This window comes from Coregonus lavaretus, assembly GCF_964263955.1.
Source record: "Coregonus lavaretus genome assembly, chromosome: 10".
Classification (NCBI taxonomy): domain Eukaryota; kingdom Metazoa; phylum Chordata; class Actinopteri; order Salmoniformes; family Salmonidae; genus Coregonus; species Coregonus lavaretus.
Genome location: NC_139997.1, coordinates 7,251,244 through 7,268,158, shown reverse-complemented (window position 1 = coordinate 7,268,158; position 16,915 = coordinate 7,251,244). Strand labels below are relative to the sequence as shown.

The following is a 16,915-nucleotide window of genomic DNA, read 5'->3' as shown; positions in this document are numbered from 1 at the left end:
TCTCCCATCTCCACAGAGGAACTCTGGAGCTCTGTCAGAGTGACCATCGGGTTCTTGGTCACATCCCTGACCAATAACCTTCTCCCCAGATTGCTCTAGGAAGAGTCTTGGTGGTTCCAAACTTCTTCCATTTAAGAATGATGGAGGCCACTGTGTTCTTGGGGATTTTCAATGCTACTGACATTTTTTGGTACCCTTCCCCAGATCTGTGCATTGACACAATCCTGCCTCGGAGCTCTACGGACAATTCCTTCGACCTCATGGCTTGATTTCTGCTCGGACATGCACTGTCAACTGTGGGACCTTATATAGACAGGTGTGTGCCTTTCCAAATCATGTCCAATCAATTGAATGTATCACAGGTGGACTCCAATCAAGTTGTAGAAACATCTCAAGGATGATCAATGGAAACAGGATTCACCTGAGCTCAATTTCGAGACTCATAGCAACAGGTCTGAATACTTATGTTAATAAGGTTAAAAAAATCTAAAATCTAAAAACCTGTTTTCGCTTTGTCATTATGGGGTATTGTGTGTAGATTGATGAGGGGAAATAATTATTTAATCCATTTTAGAATCAGGCTGTAACGTAACAAAATTTGGAAAAAGGGAAGGGGTCTGCGCTGTATTTCATCAAATTGCAATATTTGATTTCTCTGTTAATCGCCTTTGCGACGACACAATCCCCCGTCCATTTGATTTGTTTTGAAAGAGGTTTGATTGTGGTATTTCCTGTAGCCAAATGGCCACCAAGCTCTTTATCTCCAAACCCTGTGTAACGCCTAATCATGTCCTCCGTGTAACGCCTAATCATGTCCTCCGTGTAACGCCTAATCATGTCCTCTGTGTAACGCCTAATCATGTCCTCCGTGTAACGCCTAATCATGTCCTCTGTGTAACGCCTAATCATGTCCTCCGTGTTATGCCTAATCATGTCCTACATGTAACGCCTAATCATGTCCTCCGTGTAACGCCTAATCATGTCCTCCGTGTAACGCCTAATCATGTCCTCCGTGTAACGCCTATTCATGTCTTCCAAAAGTAGTGCACTATGGGCCCTGGTCAAAAGTAGTGCACTATGGGCCCTGGTCAAAAGTAGTGCACTATGGGCCCTGGTCAAAAGTAGTGCACTGTATAGGGAATAGAATGCCATTTGGGACGAAGCCAGAGACTGAATTGGATTGATCTCATTTGGAGCTTTAATATGTTCCCTGCTTGTGTTCTGAGCCCCAGTCATTACAGTGTCCTAGCTTTAGTATGTTCCCTGCTTGTGTTCTGAGCCCCAGTCATTACAGTGTCCTAGCTTTAGTATGTTCCCTGCTTGTGTTCTGAGCCCCAGTCATTACAGTGTCCTAGCTTTAGTATGTTCCCTGCTTGTGTTCTGAGCCCCAGTCATTACAGTGTCCTAGCTTTAGTATGTTCCCTGCTTGTGTTCTGAGCCCCAGTCATTACAGTGTCCTAGCTTTAGTATGTTCCCTGCTTGTGTTCTGAGCCCCAGTCATTACAGTGTCCTAGCTTTAGTATGTTCCCTGCTTGTGTTCTGAGCCCCAGTCATTACAGTGTCCTAGCTTTAGTATGTTCCCTGCTTGTGTTCTGAGCCCCAGTCATTACAGTGTCCTAGCTTTAGTATGTTCCCTGCTTGTGTTCTGAGCCCCAGTCATTACAGTGTCCTAGCTTTAGTATGTTCCCTGCTTGTGTTCTGAGCCCCAGTCATTACAGTGTCCTAGCTTTAGTATGTTCCCTGCTTGTGTTCTGAGCCCCAGTCATTACAGTGTCCTAGCTTTAGTATGTTCCCTGCTTGTGTTCTGAGCCCCAGTCATTACAGTGTCCTAGCTTTAGTATGTTCCCTGCTTGTGTTCTGAGCCCCAGTCATTACAGTGTCCTAGCTTTAGTATGTTCCCTGCTTGTGTTCTGAGCCCCAGTCATTACAGTGTCCTAGCTTTAGTATGTTCCCTGCTTGTGTTCTGAGCCCCAGTCATTACAGTGTCCTAGCTTTAGTATGTTCCCTGCTTGTGTTCTGAGCCCCAGTCATTACAGTGTCCTAGCTTTAGTATGTTCCCTGCTTGTGTTCTGAGCCCCAGTCATTACAGTGTCCTAGCTTTAGTATGTTCCCTGCTTGTGTTCTGAGCCCCAGTCATTACAGTGTCCTAGCTTTAGTATGTTCCCTGCTTGTGTTCTGAGCCCCAGTCATTACAGTGTCCTAGCTTTAGTATGTTCCCTGCTTGTGTTCTGAGCCCCAGTCATTACAGTGTCCTAGCTTTAGTATGTTCCCTGCTTGTGTTCTGAGCCCCAGTCATTACAGTGTCCTAGCTTTAGTATGTTCCCTGCTTGTGTTCTGAGCCCCAGTCATTACAGTGTCCTAGCTTTAGTATGTTCCCTGCTTGTGTTCTGAGCCCCAGTCATTACAGTGTCCTAGCTTTAGTATGTTCCCTGCTTGTGTTCTGAGCCCCAGTCATTACAGTGTCCTAGCTTTAGTATGTTCCCTGCTTGTGTTCTGAGCCCCAGTCATTACAGTGTCCTAGCTTTAGTATGTTCCCTGCTTGTGTTCTGAGCCCCAGTCATTACAGTGTCCTAGCTTTAGTATGTTCCCTGCTTGTGTTCTGAGCCCCAGTCATTACAGTGTCCTAGCTTTAGTATGTTCCCTGCTTGTGTTCTGAGCCCCAGTCATTACAGTGTCCTAGCTTTAGTATGTTCCCTGCTTGTGTTCTGAGCCCCAGTCATTACAGTGTCATTGCTATCGATCAAATTAAAAAGGTCCAATCGACCGACCGACCCCATGTTAGAACCCATCAAAGGGGCACTTCTGCCTAGGGGTCTCCGACCCAGGCTCCATCTCTCGTTACTGTTATTTATCCCTCTATCGTCTCTCAATCCCTCCTTCCTAAAGCAAGCAAGAGATCAGCAGGCGAGGGAGCTGAGGGATCCACTTTCATGTGGTTGTCCACAGCAGCCAGCCACCAGCCATCAATTAGAGATTGGCTGTCTGACGACGAGGGAGGAAGGGCGAGGACGCTGGATAGAACACACACCAGGGTTTCCGTTAGCCGGTAACAGCCGACTTTTGTCCGATATTTTTTTTTAAAAAGCCGATGTATAAAATTGCCGCTGGCCAATTGTCCAGGAGAAGAAGAAGAAATCCCATTGTGAAATAATGTTTTTAGCCTCTTCATTGATGTAAATACCAGTCCATGGAAATACATTTGACCGGTCATGCTTATCGGTTTATAGGTTAATTTGCAGAATTTATATTCGTATATTCGTTATGTATCTTTATTATGTTTATATTCGTTATGTATCTTATTTATCACACGCGTACAGCACACAGATACAGAGTCTTTGAGTGGAAAATCTGTCAGACGGCGCGAGAGCTACTGCTGCTGCAGCATCTTGTGGTGCTTTCAAGACACCTGGGAACTCAGAATAATACGAGGTCAATCATGACGTCAGTGATCTTCAGGTCGGAAAGTCAGCGCTCTAGAAAGAGGCCCATGTTCCCGAGTTGGAATTCCGAGTTGGATGACTGTTCAAAACGTTTTTTCCCAGTCGGAGCTTGTTTTTTTCCCAGTTCCCAGTTATCTTGAATGCACTGACTGTCACGGTTCAGACAGACGACCAGAGGACCACAATTGCGTCACACCAGAAAGTTTATTAAACTTAAGGAAAAAGGGAAGTAGGGAGTGAATGAAGGCTCCAGGGGTAACAGGGATCCCGTCCAGTGCGCTGGGTCTGTGCCCCCCCCAGTGGCAGCGATGCGTCCTATGAAGCCGGTGGTGGGTGGTCCAGAAGTCCTGGGGGGGGGAGACACAGACACAACAGGGCGGAATGAAACCAGGCAGCAGTACAGTTCAAGGGAAATCCAAAATACGTAGTAGCAAGGCAGAAGGCTGGTCAGAGTTACCGGGATTGAAGAGAAGTCAGGAGTCGTAATGGCAGAAGCAGGTCTGGATCTCCTGAGGCAGAAGAGTATCCAAAAAACAGGCAGGTCCGGGGTCACAAAACCAGGGTGAGCCAGAAGCGCGAGCAAACAGGTTCCGGGTGTGAGCTTTGCAGACGATCTGACACCGGAGAGCTGAAAGACAGGGCCTTAAATACTGGGAGAGGTAGTGGGTAATGCAGCGCAGCTGGCAGAGTAATTAGAGCAGAGCAGAGCAGGGACAGGTGGAGCTAGTTAGGCTGAGTAGAGAGAGTGGTGAGCAGAGTGGAAGAAAATTAAGGTGGTAACCCGGTGGAGTGAGAGGCCCATGACAGAACCCCCCCCCCAAGGGACGGCCCCAGAAGTCCCAAGAGCAACACCGCGCCGGGCGGGAGGAGGGGAGCCGGAGGAGGGCTAGAACTCCTCCGAACGGTCCGAGTGAACGTCCTCATCCTCGGAGGAAGCCGGAGGGCCGTGGTCGGGAGATGGGACAGGTCCCGAGACAGGATCAGGCACAGGACAGGAAGCCGAGCGGGCCGGACGGTTAGGGACCCCTCTGGGGCGGCCCCTACGGATTGTAGGTTGATCAGGATGCCGTTGGTGGAAAGCGGTGATGAGAGTCCTATCCACAATCCGACTAGCTGGCACCCAGGTCCTTTCCTCAGGTCCATAGCCCTCCCAGTCAATGAGGTACTGGAGACCCCTACCCCTCCGTCTGGACCGAAGCAGGCGGCGGACGGTGTAAACCAGACCACCATCGACGAGCCGTGGAGGAGGAGGACCAGGCGCAGCAGGGACCAGCGGACTCTCATGGATGGGCTTAATCTTAGACACATGGAAAGTGGGGTGCACCCTCAGGGAATTAGGCAGTTGGAGCCGGACAGCAGTTGGGCTAATCACTCTTATGATAGGGAATGGGCCAATGAATCGAGGTGCCAGCTTCTGCGACTCCACCCTGAGTGGCAGGTTCTTCGATGACAACCACACCCTTTGACCAACATGGTAGGTGGGAGCAGGAATTCTCCGACGGTTGGCCCCGGTAGTGTAGCTGGCAACGGATCTGAGGAGTGTGGCTCGGGCTTGTGACCAGGTGCGGCGACATCGACGGGCAAAAGCAAGTGCAGATGGGCAAGTAACCTCCTCCTCCTGGCTGGCAAATAGAGGAGGCTGGTATCCATAAACACATTGGAAAGGGGACATACCGATGGCAGAGCAGGTCAGAGAATTGTGTGCGTACTCCACCCATGTCAATTGCTGCGACCAGGAGTGGGGGTTGCGTGAAGTCATGCATCGCAGTGCCTTCTCGAGCTCCTGATTAGCCCGCTCTGACTGCCCATTGGATTGGGGATGGAATCCGGAAGTCAGACTGACTGTGGCTCCCAGCAGGTGACAGAACTCCTTCCAAAAAGCGGAGGAGAATTGTGGACCACGGTCAGAAACTACATCCTTTGGCAGTCCGTGGATCCGGAAGACGTGTTCCAGGACCACCTGGGCGGTCTCCTTGGCGGTTGGGAGCTTGGGGAGGGGAATGAAGTGTGCCATCTTGCTGAAACGGTCAACGATGGTGAGAATGACGGTCATGCCACTTGAAGGGGGCAGCCCCGTGACAAAGTCAAGGGCGATGTGAGACCAGGGACGTCTGGGCACAGGCAGGGGCTGCAGCAATCCGGCTGGGGGCTGGCAGGACGACTTGTGTTGGTTGCAGATGGGGCAGGCTTGGACGAATTCCCGTACATCCTTCCTCAGAGAGGGCCACCAGAACCTCTGGGCGAGCAGGTTGTAAGTGCGGGTGGAGCCAGGGTGACAAGCTAGGCGGGAGTCATGTCCCCACTGAACGACCTGGGACCTCAGGTCTTCGGGGACAAAAAGGCGGTCAGCTGGGCAAGTGCTGGGACCTGGCTGGTTACGGAGAGCCTCCAGCACCTGTTCCTCAACAGCCCAGGTCAGAGCTGCAACGATGCAGGGACTTGGCAGAATCGACACAGGGTCCTTGGAGGGGGTGTCATCCTTCTGGAATTGACGGGAGAGGGCGTCTGGCTTGGTGTTGCGTGATCCAGGCCGGTATGACAGAGTGAAATTAAACCTGGTGAAGAACAGGGCCCAGCGGGACTGCCTGGAGTTCAACCGTTTGGCCGTGCGGATGTACTCCAAGTTCTTATGATCGGTCCAAACGAGAAATGGAATGGTGGACCCCTCCAGCCAGTGACGCCACTCCTCCAAGGCAAGCTTCACAGCCAGCAGCTCACGGTTCCCTATGTCGTAATTGCACTCAGAGGGGGACAACCGACGTGAGAAAAAGGCACAGGGATGGAGCTTCCTATCCTCCGCAGCCCACTGAGAAATCACAGCACCAACTTGGTAAAAACAGTGGCTCCCTGGAGCAACTCAAAAGCAGAGGTGAGCAGAGGCAGAGGGTAACGGTTTTTCACTGTGATGTCGTTGAGTCCCCTGTAGTCGATGCAGGGGCGAAGAGATCCGTCCTTCTTCCCCACAAAGAAGAAGCCAGCACCAGCAGGAGATGAAGATGAACGGATTAATCCTGCGGACAGAGAGCCATTGATGTAGTCCTCCATGGACTTTCTTTCAGGAGCAGACAACGAATAAAGACGACCCCTTGGAGGAGCTGTTCCAGGGAGGAGGTCGATGGCACAGTCGTACGGTCGGTGAGGGGGCAGAGATGTGGCTCTTGCTTTGTTAAACACCTCTCTGAGACCATGGTAGCATTCTGGGACATTGGAGAGGTCAGGAGCGGAGTTAGTAGGTACTGGCCGAGGGGGTAGTGCGGCAGCAAGCAGGCAGGTTCGGTGGCAGTCCTCTCCCCACTCCCTGATCACCCCGGTCACCCAGTCGAGCTGAGGGTTGTGCCGGCGGAGCCATGGGTAACCCAGGATGAGGGGTTGGCCTGGAGAGGGGAGCAGGTGAAACTGGATAGTTTCTTGATGGTTTCCGGACAGACCCATCGAGACCGGGGCCGTGACATGAGTGACCGATCCGAGTAAGTGTCCGTCCAGTGCCCGGGCAGGAATAGGAGGTGTCAAACGGAGGTTCTCCAGTCCCAGTTGGCGTGCCAGCTTGATGTCCATTATGTTGGCTTCGGCGCCAGAATCCACCAGAGCAGCCAGGGTGTGAGTTGAGTCAGAGAGGCGGAGGTGAACTTGCAGCAGGGGTTTGCGGTCGGAGGACTGGATGGTCATTGAACTCAACCGGACTCCCCCTATGCCCGGTGAGCTTCGGCCCTTTAAAGGGCAGGTTACCACACGATGTCCATCACCTCCACAATAGAGGCAGAGGTTTGAGGTGAAGCGGCGCTGGCGCTCTGCAGGAGTGAGGGAGGCTCGCCCAATCTCCATAGGCTCAGACTGATCAAGCTGACCTGGGTGAGTGGCAGTAGATGACAGGAGCCCAGTCGGATCTCTCCGAATGCCGGTAGTAGGTGGACCTTGGCGCCCCCTCTCACGACGACGGGTCTGTATCCTTCTGTCGATCCTGACAGTCAGTGCGATGGCTTCATCAAGAGTGGAAGGCAGTTCATGGGAGACCAACTCGTCCTTGATATAGTCAGCCAAACTATGGAAGAACGCGTCCACCAACGATGGTGTGTTCCAAGAACTTCGTCTAGCCAGGGTTCGGAAGTCGATGGAATGGTCTGCGACTGTACGTCTGCCTTGTCGAATACTGAACAGTTCACGAGACGCCTCTGCGGTGGGTGAATCCAGGTCAAACACCTTCAGCATCTCCTCAGCAAACAGGTCGAAGGTTGCACATGCGGGGGTTTGACGTTCGAACTCTGCTGTTCCCCAGAGTCGAGCTCGGCCCGTCAGGTGAGTGATGGCATACCCAACTTTAGCCCCCTCCGTGGCGAAGGTCCTTGGCTGCAAGGAGAACTGAAGTCGGCAGCTAGTCAGGAATGGCCGGACCTGGGTTGAATCGCCGTTGAACCGCTCGGGGTTTCCAATCTTGGGTTCCGGAGCAGCGGCTGCAATGACCGGGGCAGGTAACTCGGGGGCTGGGCTGGTGGGCAGACTGGCTGGGGTAAGGTTGGTGAGGAGTTGAATGATCATGGCGAGTTGTTGTTGCTGCTGCTGGAACTGCTGCTCATGCTCATCGGTTTCCATGTCGGGGAAAGTGTGCGCTGAGTCCATAATGGTCAGATCGTACTGTCACGGTTCAGACAGACGACCAGAGGACCACAATTGCGTCACACCAGAAAGTTTATTAAACTTAAGGAAAAAGGGAAGTAGGGAGTGAATGAAGGCTCCAGGGGTAACAGGGATCCCGTCCAGTGCGCTGGGTCTGTGCCCCCCCCAGTGGCAGCGATGCGTCCTATGAAGCCGGTGGTGGGTGGTCCAGAAGTCCTGGGGGGGGGAGACACAGACACAACAGGGCGGAATGAAACCAGGCAGCAGTACAGTTCAAGGGAAATCCAAAATACGTAGTAGCAAGGCAGAAGGCTGGTCAGAGTTACCGGGATTGAAGAGAAGTCAGGAGTCGTAATGGCAGAAGCAGGTCTGGATCTCCTGAGGCAGAAGAGTATCCAAAAAACAGGCAGGTCCGGGGTCACAAAACCAGGGTGAGCCAGAAGCGCGAGCAAACAGGTTCCGGGTGTGAGCTTTGCAGACGATCTGACACCGGAGAGCTGAAAGACAGGGCCTTAAATACTGGGAGAGGTAGTGGGTAATGCAGCGCAGCTGGCAGAGTAATTAGAGCAGAGCAGAGCAGGGACAGGTGGAGCTAGTTAGGCTGAGTAGAGAGAGTGGTGAGCAGAGTGGAAGAAAATTAAGGTGGTAACCCGGTGGAGTGAGAGGCCCATGACACTGAAGTCGGAACTCTGAGATTTCCGAGTTCCCAAACTGCATCAAACTGCAACTGAAGGCAGGCTTCATCAGCACGTCACTTTGCAATGGGCTGGAGACCGTATGCATGTGCAGTGCCCTTTTGACAACAGTGTTTTCTCGCTAAATGCATTATGGATGAACAATCGCGCGTAGCCTACTGCCTTGTGCACATTGCTGCACTTATAATGTGAAGAAATAATAATTGATCAACATTTTAAGCTAAACGTTCTGATCTGTTACAACAGATTCATTGCTTTTTAACGTTAAAAAATTAATAATGTAGCCTAGGCCAACTGGTTGTATGATTTAGGGATCCATCTTCCCACAACTGTCCCAGAGTCTGTTTGGAATAGGCTATTCTTTCTTGACAAGCTGACCAATAGAATAGGTAGGCTTAACTTTTCTACAATAGTAGATTGACATAGGCTAGTGATTTTTCTGTTCGTTACTCGTCTTGTTGGCTGAGGAAAAGTAAATGTGGACAGTTATTCTAACAGTGCACATCAGAATTCCGTAAGAAGGGCCGCACATCGTTGCATCCTCGACTTGCATGTTAATATTAATTGCCATAATCTAAATGTGATTTCTGTCATTCTGAGCACCGTGGGTGGACGCCCTAATTAGGTTACACACCCAATGCATATGGGTCCGGTACATTTTTCAAATGTCTGTTCAATTAAAATGTTGCCAGTCAAATGTCCGGTGCCACATCTTCCTAACAGAAACCCTGACACACACACACACACACACGGCTGCTGGTGATTGTTTGTGTGAGGAGGAGACGGCTCAGGCTGGTAAATGGATTTGTGCTGGTAAGACAAAACAGAGAACCAACCTCATCAGCTCCCGTAGACTGACTCATTGACTCATGTCACAGATGCTGTTCTGTGGTAAGACCTGTTGTTGAGCCACACAATCAATATCCTGTCAATGTTTCATATGGGAAATGAAAGGCTTAAGAAATGGTGAAGAAATGAACGTATTACTTAGTTACAAGTTACTACTTAGCTGGATAAATATTGTCTTTATACGATAAGTATTATCATGTACTGAACTAACTATATAAGTCACTGAGCTCTTCAGAACGGCCCATTCTACTGACAGAGTTTGTCTATGGCGATTGCATGGCTGTGTGCTCGATTTTATACACCTGTCAGCAACGGGTGTGGCTGAAACAGCCGAATCCACTAATTTGAAGTGTCCACGTACTTTTTTGGTTTCTTGAGATGATTAGCAGAATAGAAAGTAGAACAGTAGAGACAGTATTCATTGGCCAGGGTGAGTGTTGGGAGATGATGTGTGGTGTGTTTCTTTCTGTGTGTGTATGTGTGTGTGTAAGTGTGTGTGTATGTGTGTGTGTGTATGTGTGTGTGTGTATGTGTGTGTGTGTCTCTGGCTCTGCTGCGTGAACAGACGGAGACACGGTGGGCGGTGTCAAATGGAATGGCAGGAGGAGAGAGAGAGGGAGAGGGAGAGCGAGAGAGTGAGCGAGGGAGAGAGAGATAGGGAGGGGGGAGGGAGGAGAGAGAGAGAGGGGGGGAAGAAAGGGAGGGGGAGGGAAGGAGGGGGGAGGGAGGAGAGAGACAGAGAGAGAGAGAGAGAGAGAGAGAGAGAGAGAGAGAGAGAGAGAGAGAGAGAGAGAGAGAGAGAGAGAGAGAGAGAGAGAGAGAGAGATAGGGAGGGAGGGAGGGAGGCAGGGAGAAGAGAGAGATAGGGAGGGAGGGAGGAGAGAGAGAGAGAGAGAGAGAGAGAGAGAGAGAGAGAGAGAGAGAGAGAGAGAGAGAGAGAGAGAGAGAGAGAGAGAGGGAGCACCTGGGCCTGCACTACATTGTAACTGCTCTCAGGTTGTGTCAGCTGGTAGCCGTGTCTCACACACACACACACACACACACACTGAGAGTGGAGCTGTGTGTGTCACCTGTGTATCTTATTAGAGAAGGTCACACCAATGCCAAGCACCAATCAAGCTCTACTCTCTGCTGTGTGTGTGTGTGTGTGTGTGTGTGTGTGTGTGTGGAGGAGCCTCTCCTCCTGTATTAACTCGTAATGCCTTGTATTGTTGCACAGCACAGAACAACACATGGATCAAGAAGCAACTAACTGTTTGGTTTGTTTCCCACATCCTGTAATTGTTAGTACGGTTGTCATTACCAACAATACAAGGCATTACGAGTTAATACAGGAGAATAAGAGCACCTCCTCCCAGCTGCCCACTGCACTGAGGCTAGGAAACACTGTCACCACTGATAAATCTACGATAATTGAGAATTTCAACAAGCATTTTGCTACTGCTGGCCATGCTTTCCACCTGGCTAACCCCTACCCTGGCCACCAGCTCTGCACCCTGCGCTGCAACTTGCCCATGCCCCCCCCCCCCCCGCTTCTCCTTCACCCAAATTCAGACAGCTGATGTTCTGAAAGAGCTGCAAAATCTGGACCCCTACAAATCAGCTGGGCTAGACAATCTGGACCCTTTCTTTCTAAAATTAGCCGCCGAAATTGTCGCAACCCCTATTACTAGCCTGTTCAACCTCTCTTTCGTATCGTCTGAGATTCCCAGAGATTGGAAAGCTGCCGCGGTCATCCCCCTCTTCAAAGGGGGTGACACTCTAGATTCAAACTGTTACAGACCTATATCCATCCTGCCCTGCCTTTCGAAAGTATTTGAAAGCCAAGTTAACAAACAGATCATTTCGAATCCCACCGTACCTTCTCCGCTATGCAATCTGGTTTCTGAGCTGGTCATGGGTGCACCTCAGCCACGCTCAAGGTCCTAAACGATATTATAACCGCGATCGATAAAAGACAGTACTGTGCAGCCGTCTTCATCGACCTGGCCAAGGCTTTCGACTCTGTCAATCACCGCATTCTTATTGGCAGACTAAATAGCCTTGGTTTCTCAAATGACTGCCTCGCCTGGTTCACCAACTACTTCTCAGATAGAGTTCAATGTGTCAAATCGGAGGGCCTGTTGTCTGGACCTCTGGCAGTCTCTATGGGGGTGCCACAGGGTTAAATTCTCGGGCCGACTCTATTCTCTGTGTATATCAATGATGTCGCTCTTGCTGCTGGTGACTCTCAGATCCACCTCTACGCAGACGACACCATTTTGTATACATCTGGCCCTTCATTGGACACTGTGTTAACAAACCTCCAAACGAGCTTCAATGCCATACAACACTCCTTCCGTAGCCTCCAACTGCGATTAAATGCTAGTAAAACTAAATGCATGCTCTTCAATCGAATGCTGCTTGCACCCGCCCGCACGACTAGAATCACTACTCTCTGCGGGTCTGACTTAGAATATGTGGACAACTACAAATACCTAGGTGTCTGGTTAGACCGTAAACTCTCCTTCCAGACTCACATTAAGCATCTCCAATCCAGGGGACGTTGTCCCACTTATTCTGGACATGTCCTAAATTACAGGCTTACTGGGCTCTCATTTTTGATTACTTATCTAAGGCCTTTGATAGAGTTCTAGCCCCAGACCCATTGATCGCTCTGTTTGGTACAGTTGATGGGAATAACCAGGAGGGGAAAGCTGTCTCTCTTTGTACTCTATTAGCCAAAAGGCTCATATTGCAATTTTGGAAATTGGAGACTGTACCTACCTTTGAAATGTGGTTACGGGATTTAGGGAATGTAATCCATATGGAAAAGATTCGATACAACACCTCCAATAGAAGTCCATTGTTTTACAAAATATGGCAGCCGATACTGGATAAATGGTCTAGTCCCGCTTCATAACTGGGCTGACGATCTGCTGCTACTCTGTGCTGTACTCCACTCAATATTTATTTTTGGCTGAACTACACTGCTTGTAATGACTATATGCTGTCTTCTTATACACGTACCACCTAATAGGATTTTGTTTTATTTTGTGTATGTGTGAGTTAACTTTTGTTTTGTCCTCTAAACTGGCCATCCCATCCAACAGTACAATGAATGTCATTGTTTGTATTGCTGTCTCTTTTACTTTATTTTTATTGGAAAATAATAAACATATTATAAAAAAAATAATAATAAAAAAATAATAATAAAAAAAAATAATAATAAAAAATAATATAAAAAAAAAAAAAAAAAAAAAAAAAAAAGCATCTCCAATCCAAAGTTAAATCTAGAATCGGCTTCCTATTTCGCAACAAAGCCTCCTTCGCTCATGCTGCCAAACATGCCCTCGTAAAACTGACTATCCTACTGATCCTTGACTTCGGCGATGTAATTTACAAAATAGCCTCCAACACTCTACTCAGCAAATTGTCACCAAAGCCCCATATACTACCCACCATTGTGACCTGTACGCTCTCGTTGGCTGGCCCTCACTACATATTCGTCACCAAACCCACTGGCTCCAGGTCATCTATAAATCACTGCTATGCAAATCCCCGCCTTATTTTAGCTCATTGGTCACCATAGCAACACCCACCCGTGGTATGCGCTCCAGCAGGTATATCTCACTGGTCATCCCCAAAGCCAACACCTTCTTTGGCCGCCATTCCTTCCAGTTCTCTGCTGCAAATGACTGGAACGAACTGCAAAAATCTCTGAAGCTGGAGACTCTTATCTCCCTCACTAACGTTAAGCGTCAGTTGTCAGAGCAGTTTACCGATCACTGCACCTGTACACAGCCCATCTGTAATTAGCCCACCCAGCTACCTCATCCCCATATTGTTATTTATTTTGCTCATTTGCACCCCAGTATCTCTACTGTCCTATTTATTGCCTTACCTCCATAACTTACTACATTTGCACACACTGTATATAGATTTTCTATTGTGTTATTGACTGTACGTTTTGTTTATCCCATGTGTAACTCTGTGTTGTTGTTGTTGTTTTTATCGCACTGCTTTGCTTTATCTTGGCCAGGTCGCAGTTGTAAATGAGAACTTGTTCTCAACTGGCTTACCTGGTTAAATAAAGGTGAAATAAAAATAAATAAATAAAGAGGAATATACTGCAGCAACAACCAACTAACACAAGTTGTTGACAATAGTCCACTGGGGTTATTTCCAACACTTCTCCATTGTTGACCTGGTCAGTGAATGTGTTATTATTGCAGGATGAAGATGCTATGACTAAAGACTTGCCCATCAAGGAGTCTCCAGCGGACCCAGAGGGTGATGCTGCTGCTGCAGAAGTAGGACATTTACCTTCACTCTTAACATCTTCTAGATCACTATTTCAACAGGTTTACTGTAGATGAAACCTCAGTGTCTGAGGCTCTAGAACAGGGCTCTCCAACCCTGTTCCTGGAGAGTCACCGTACCGTCCTGTAGGTTCTCTCTCCAACCCTGTTCCTGGAGAGTTACCGTACCGTCCTGTAGGTTCTCTCTCCAACCCTGTTCCTGGAGAGTCACCGTACCGTCCTGTAGGTTCTCTCTCCAACCCTGTTCCTGGAGAGTCACCGTACCGTCCTGTAGGTTCTCTCTCCAACCCTGTTCCTGGAGAGTTACCGTACCGTCCTGTAGGTTCTCTCTCCAACCCTGTTCCTGGAGAGTTACCGTACCGTCCTGTAGGTTCTCTCTCCAACCCTGTTCCTGGAGAGTCACCGTACCGTCCTGTAGGTTCTCTCTCCAACCCTGTTCCTGGAGAGTCACCGTACCGTCCTGTAGGTTCTCTCTCCAACCCTGTTCCTGGAGAGTTACCGTACCGTCCTGTAGGTTCTCTCTCCAACCCTGTTCCTGGAGAGTTACCGTACCGTCCTGTAGGTTCTCTCTCTAACCCTAACCTAGCACACCTGATTCTTGTAATTAGCTGGTTGATAAGCTGAATCAGGTTAGTTACAACTGGGGTTGGAATGAAAACCTACAGGAGGGCAGCTCTCTAGGAACAGGGTTGGAGAGCCCTACTCTAGTCTCTTGTGACAATCAAATCAAGATTTCTGAGATATCAAGAGGATCAAACTGAGTCATTGAATCAGTGATTAATGGTTAACTCCTCATCATCCTCCCGTTGTCACTTAGTCATCATTCTCCATGTTTTACTGAGTCATCATCCTCCTGTTATCACTGAGTCATCATCCTCCATGTTTTACTGAGTCATCATCCTCCATGTTTCACTGAGTCATCATCCTCCATGTTTTACTGAGTCATCATCCTCCATGTTTTACTATGTCATCATCCTCCATGTTTCACTGAGTCATCATCCTCCATGTTTTACTGAGTCATCATCCTCCATGTTTCACTGAGTCATCATCCTCCATGTTTCACTGAGTCATCATCCTCCATGTTTTACTGAGTCATCATCCTCCATGTTTCACTGAGTCATCATCCTCCATGTTTTACTGAGTCATCATCCTCCATGTTTCACTGAGTCATCATCCTCCATGTTTCACTGAGTCATCATCCTCCATGTTTTACTGAGTCATCATCCTCCATGTTTTACTGAGTCATCATCCTCCATGTTTTACTGAGTCATCATCCTCCATGTTTCACTGAGTCATCATCCTCCATGTTTCACTGAGTCATCATCCTCCATGTTTTACTGAGTCATCATCCTCCATGTTTTACTGAGTCATCATCCTCCATGTTTCACTGAGTCATCATCCTCCATGTTTCACTGAGTCATCATCCTCCATGTTTTACTGAGTCATCATCCTCCATGTTTCACTGAGTTATCATCCTCCATGTTCCCGTTTCTTCACAATAATGTTTTTGGGTTTCATGCACTATCATCACCCTACGTCTATAGTATGTTTGTGATGAACTTTTCTCATTTGTTATCAGTTATTACACAAGTGGGAACATAACTTAATACTAATAATTCCTAAAGTAACTTTTCCCTCTCTGTACTTGCAGGAGGATTCTGAAGGCTATTAGAGTACAGTGATCCAGAACTACTGTAACCTTCCAGAATCAATTATTAAAACACTCCATGTCGCCCTGCCAAGTCCCGTCGTGCCTCGTTATGGTCCTCAATGGAGTCTGTGCTGTATGTGTGTGTGACGATATGTGTGTGTCTGTGTGTGTGTGTATAGCCTACGTCAGTGTGTGTGAGAGTGTGTGTGTGTGTGTTTCTGTACATCAGTGAGTGTGTGTGTGATGGTGTGTGTCCTGGAGTCTCCGTCAGTCAGTCAGTCCTGAGGGCGCTCTATATGCCCTTCTGGTCCAGCTGTCACCTTCAGTGACTCCCACCCACTAAGACAGCCACCTGGACACAGGGCTACTACCTGTCTGTCTGTCTGTCTGTCTGTCTGTCTGTGTCTGTGGACTTTGTGGATTTGAAGTAAATACAAATACTGTATACAGTAGACTCTGTTAATAGTTAATACTGTATACACCACTCTGCTAATAGTGAATACTGTATACACCACTCTGCTAATTGTGAATACTGTATACAGTAGACTCTATTAATAGTGAATACTGTATACACCACTCTATTAATAGTAAATACTGTATACAGTACACTCTGTTAATAGTGAATACTGCATACAGTACACTCTGCTAATAGTGAACACTGAATACACCACTCTGCTAATTGTGAATACTGTATACAGTAGACTCTATTAATAGTGAATACTGTATACACCACTCTGCTAATAGTGAACGCTGTATACTCCACTCTGCTAATTGTGAATACTGTATACAGTACACTCTGTTAATAGTGAATACTGCATACAGTACACTCTATTAATTGTGAATACTGTATACACCACTCTGCTAATTGTGAATACTGCATACAGTACACTCTATTAATTGTGAATACTGTATACACCACTCTGCTAATTGTGAATACTGCATACAGTACACTCTATTAATTGTGAATACTGTATACACCACTCTGTTAATAGTGAATACTGCATACAGTACACTCTATTAATTGTGAATACTGTATACACCACTCTGTTAATAGTGAACGAGGTTATAGTGATCAACTGCACAGATTAGCACTATATGCGATGTGTACTGTATTACAATTTATGAAAAAGCGCCTAAGTATCTATATAATTATATAACGACTATATGAATTTGAAATGAAGTATACTGTACTCTATTTTTTTTGTGTAAATCGTCACAGTTGTTTGTGGTGGACTACAGTGCTATATGAGGTATTTATGGATTTATAAACTGTATTTTTATGTGCTCATTGTGCAGATAGATCAAATATTGGGTGGAGTTTGAAACAAACACTAGCATGGAACCAAACAATTCAACTAACTATAACGT

At 48.0% G+C, this 16,915-nt stretch overlaps 1 protein-coding gene across 1 annotated transcript in view; it reads left to right on the top strand.

Annotated features, from left to right (window-relative positions):
* Positions 1-15,568, top strand: part of LOC311135810 (uncharacterized protein) — a gene marked incomplete at its 3' end in the record, with an annotated part of 21,801 nt that extends 6,233 nt beyond the window's left edge. Inside the window, exons 4-5 of the mRNA XM_084169850.1 lie at positions 13,810-13,887; positions 15,548-15,568. Of these exons, the coding sequence (XP_084025976.1) occupies positions 13,810-13,887; positions 15,548-15,568 (99 nt within the window). The remainder of the gene's footprint in view (positions 1-13,809; positions 13,888-15,547) is intronic.
* Positions 15,569-16,915: the final 1,347 nt, after the last annotated feature.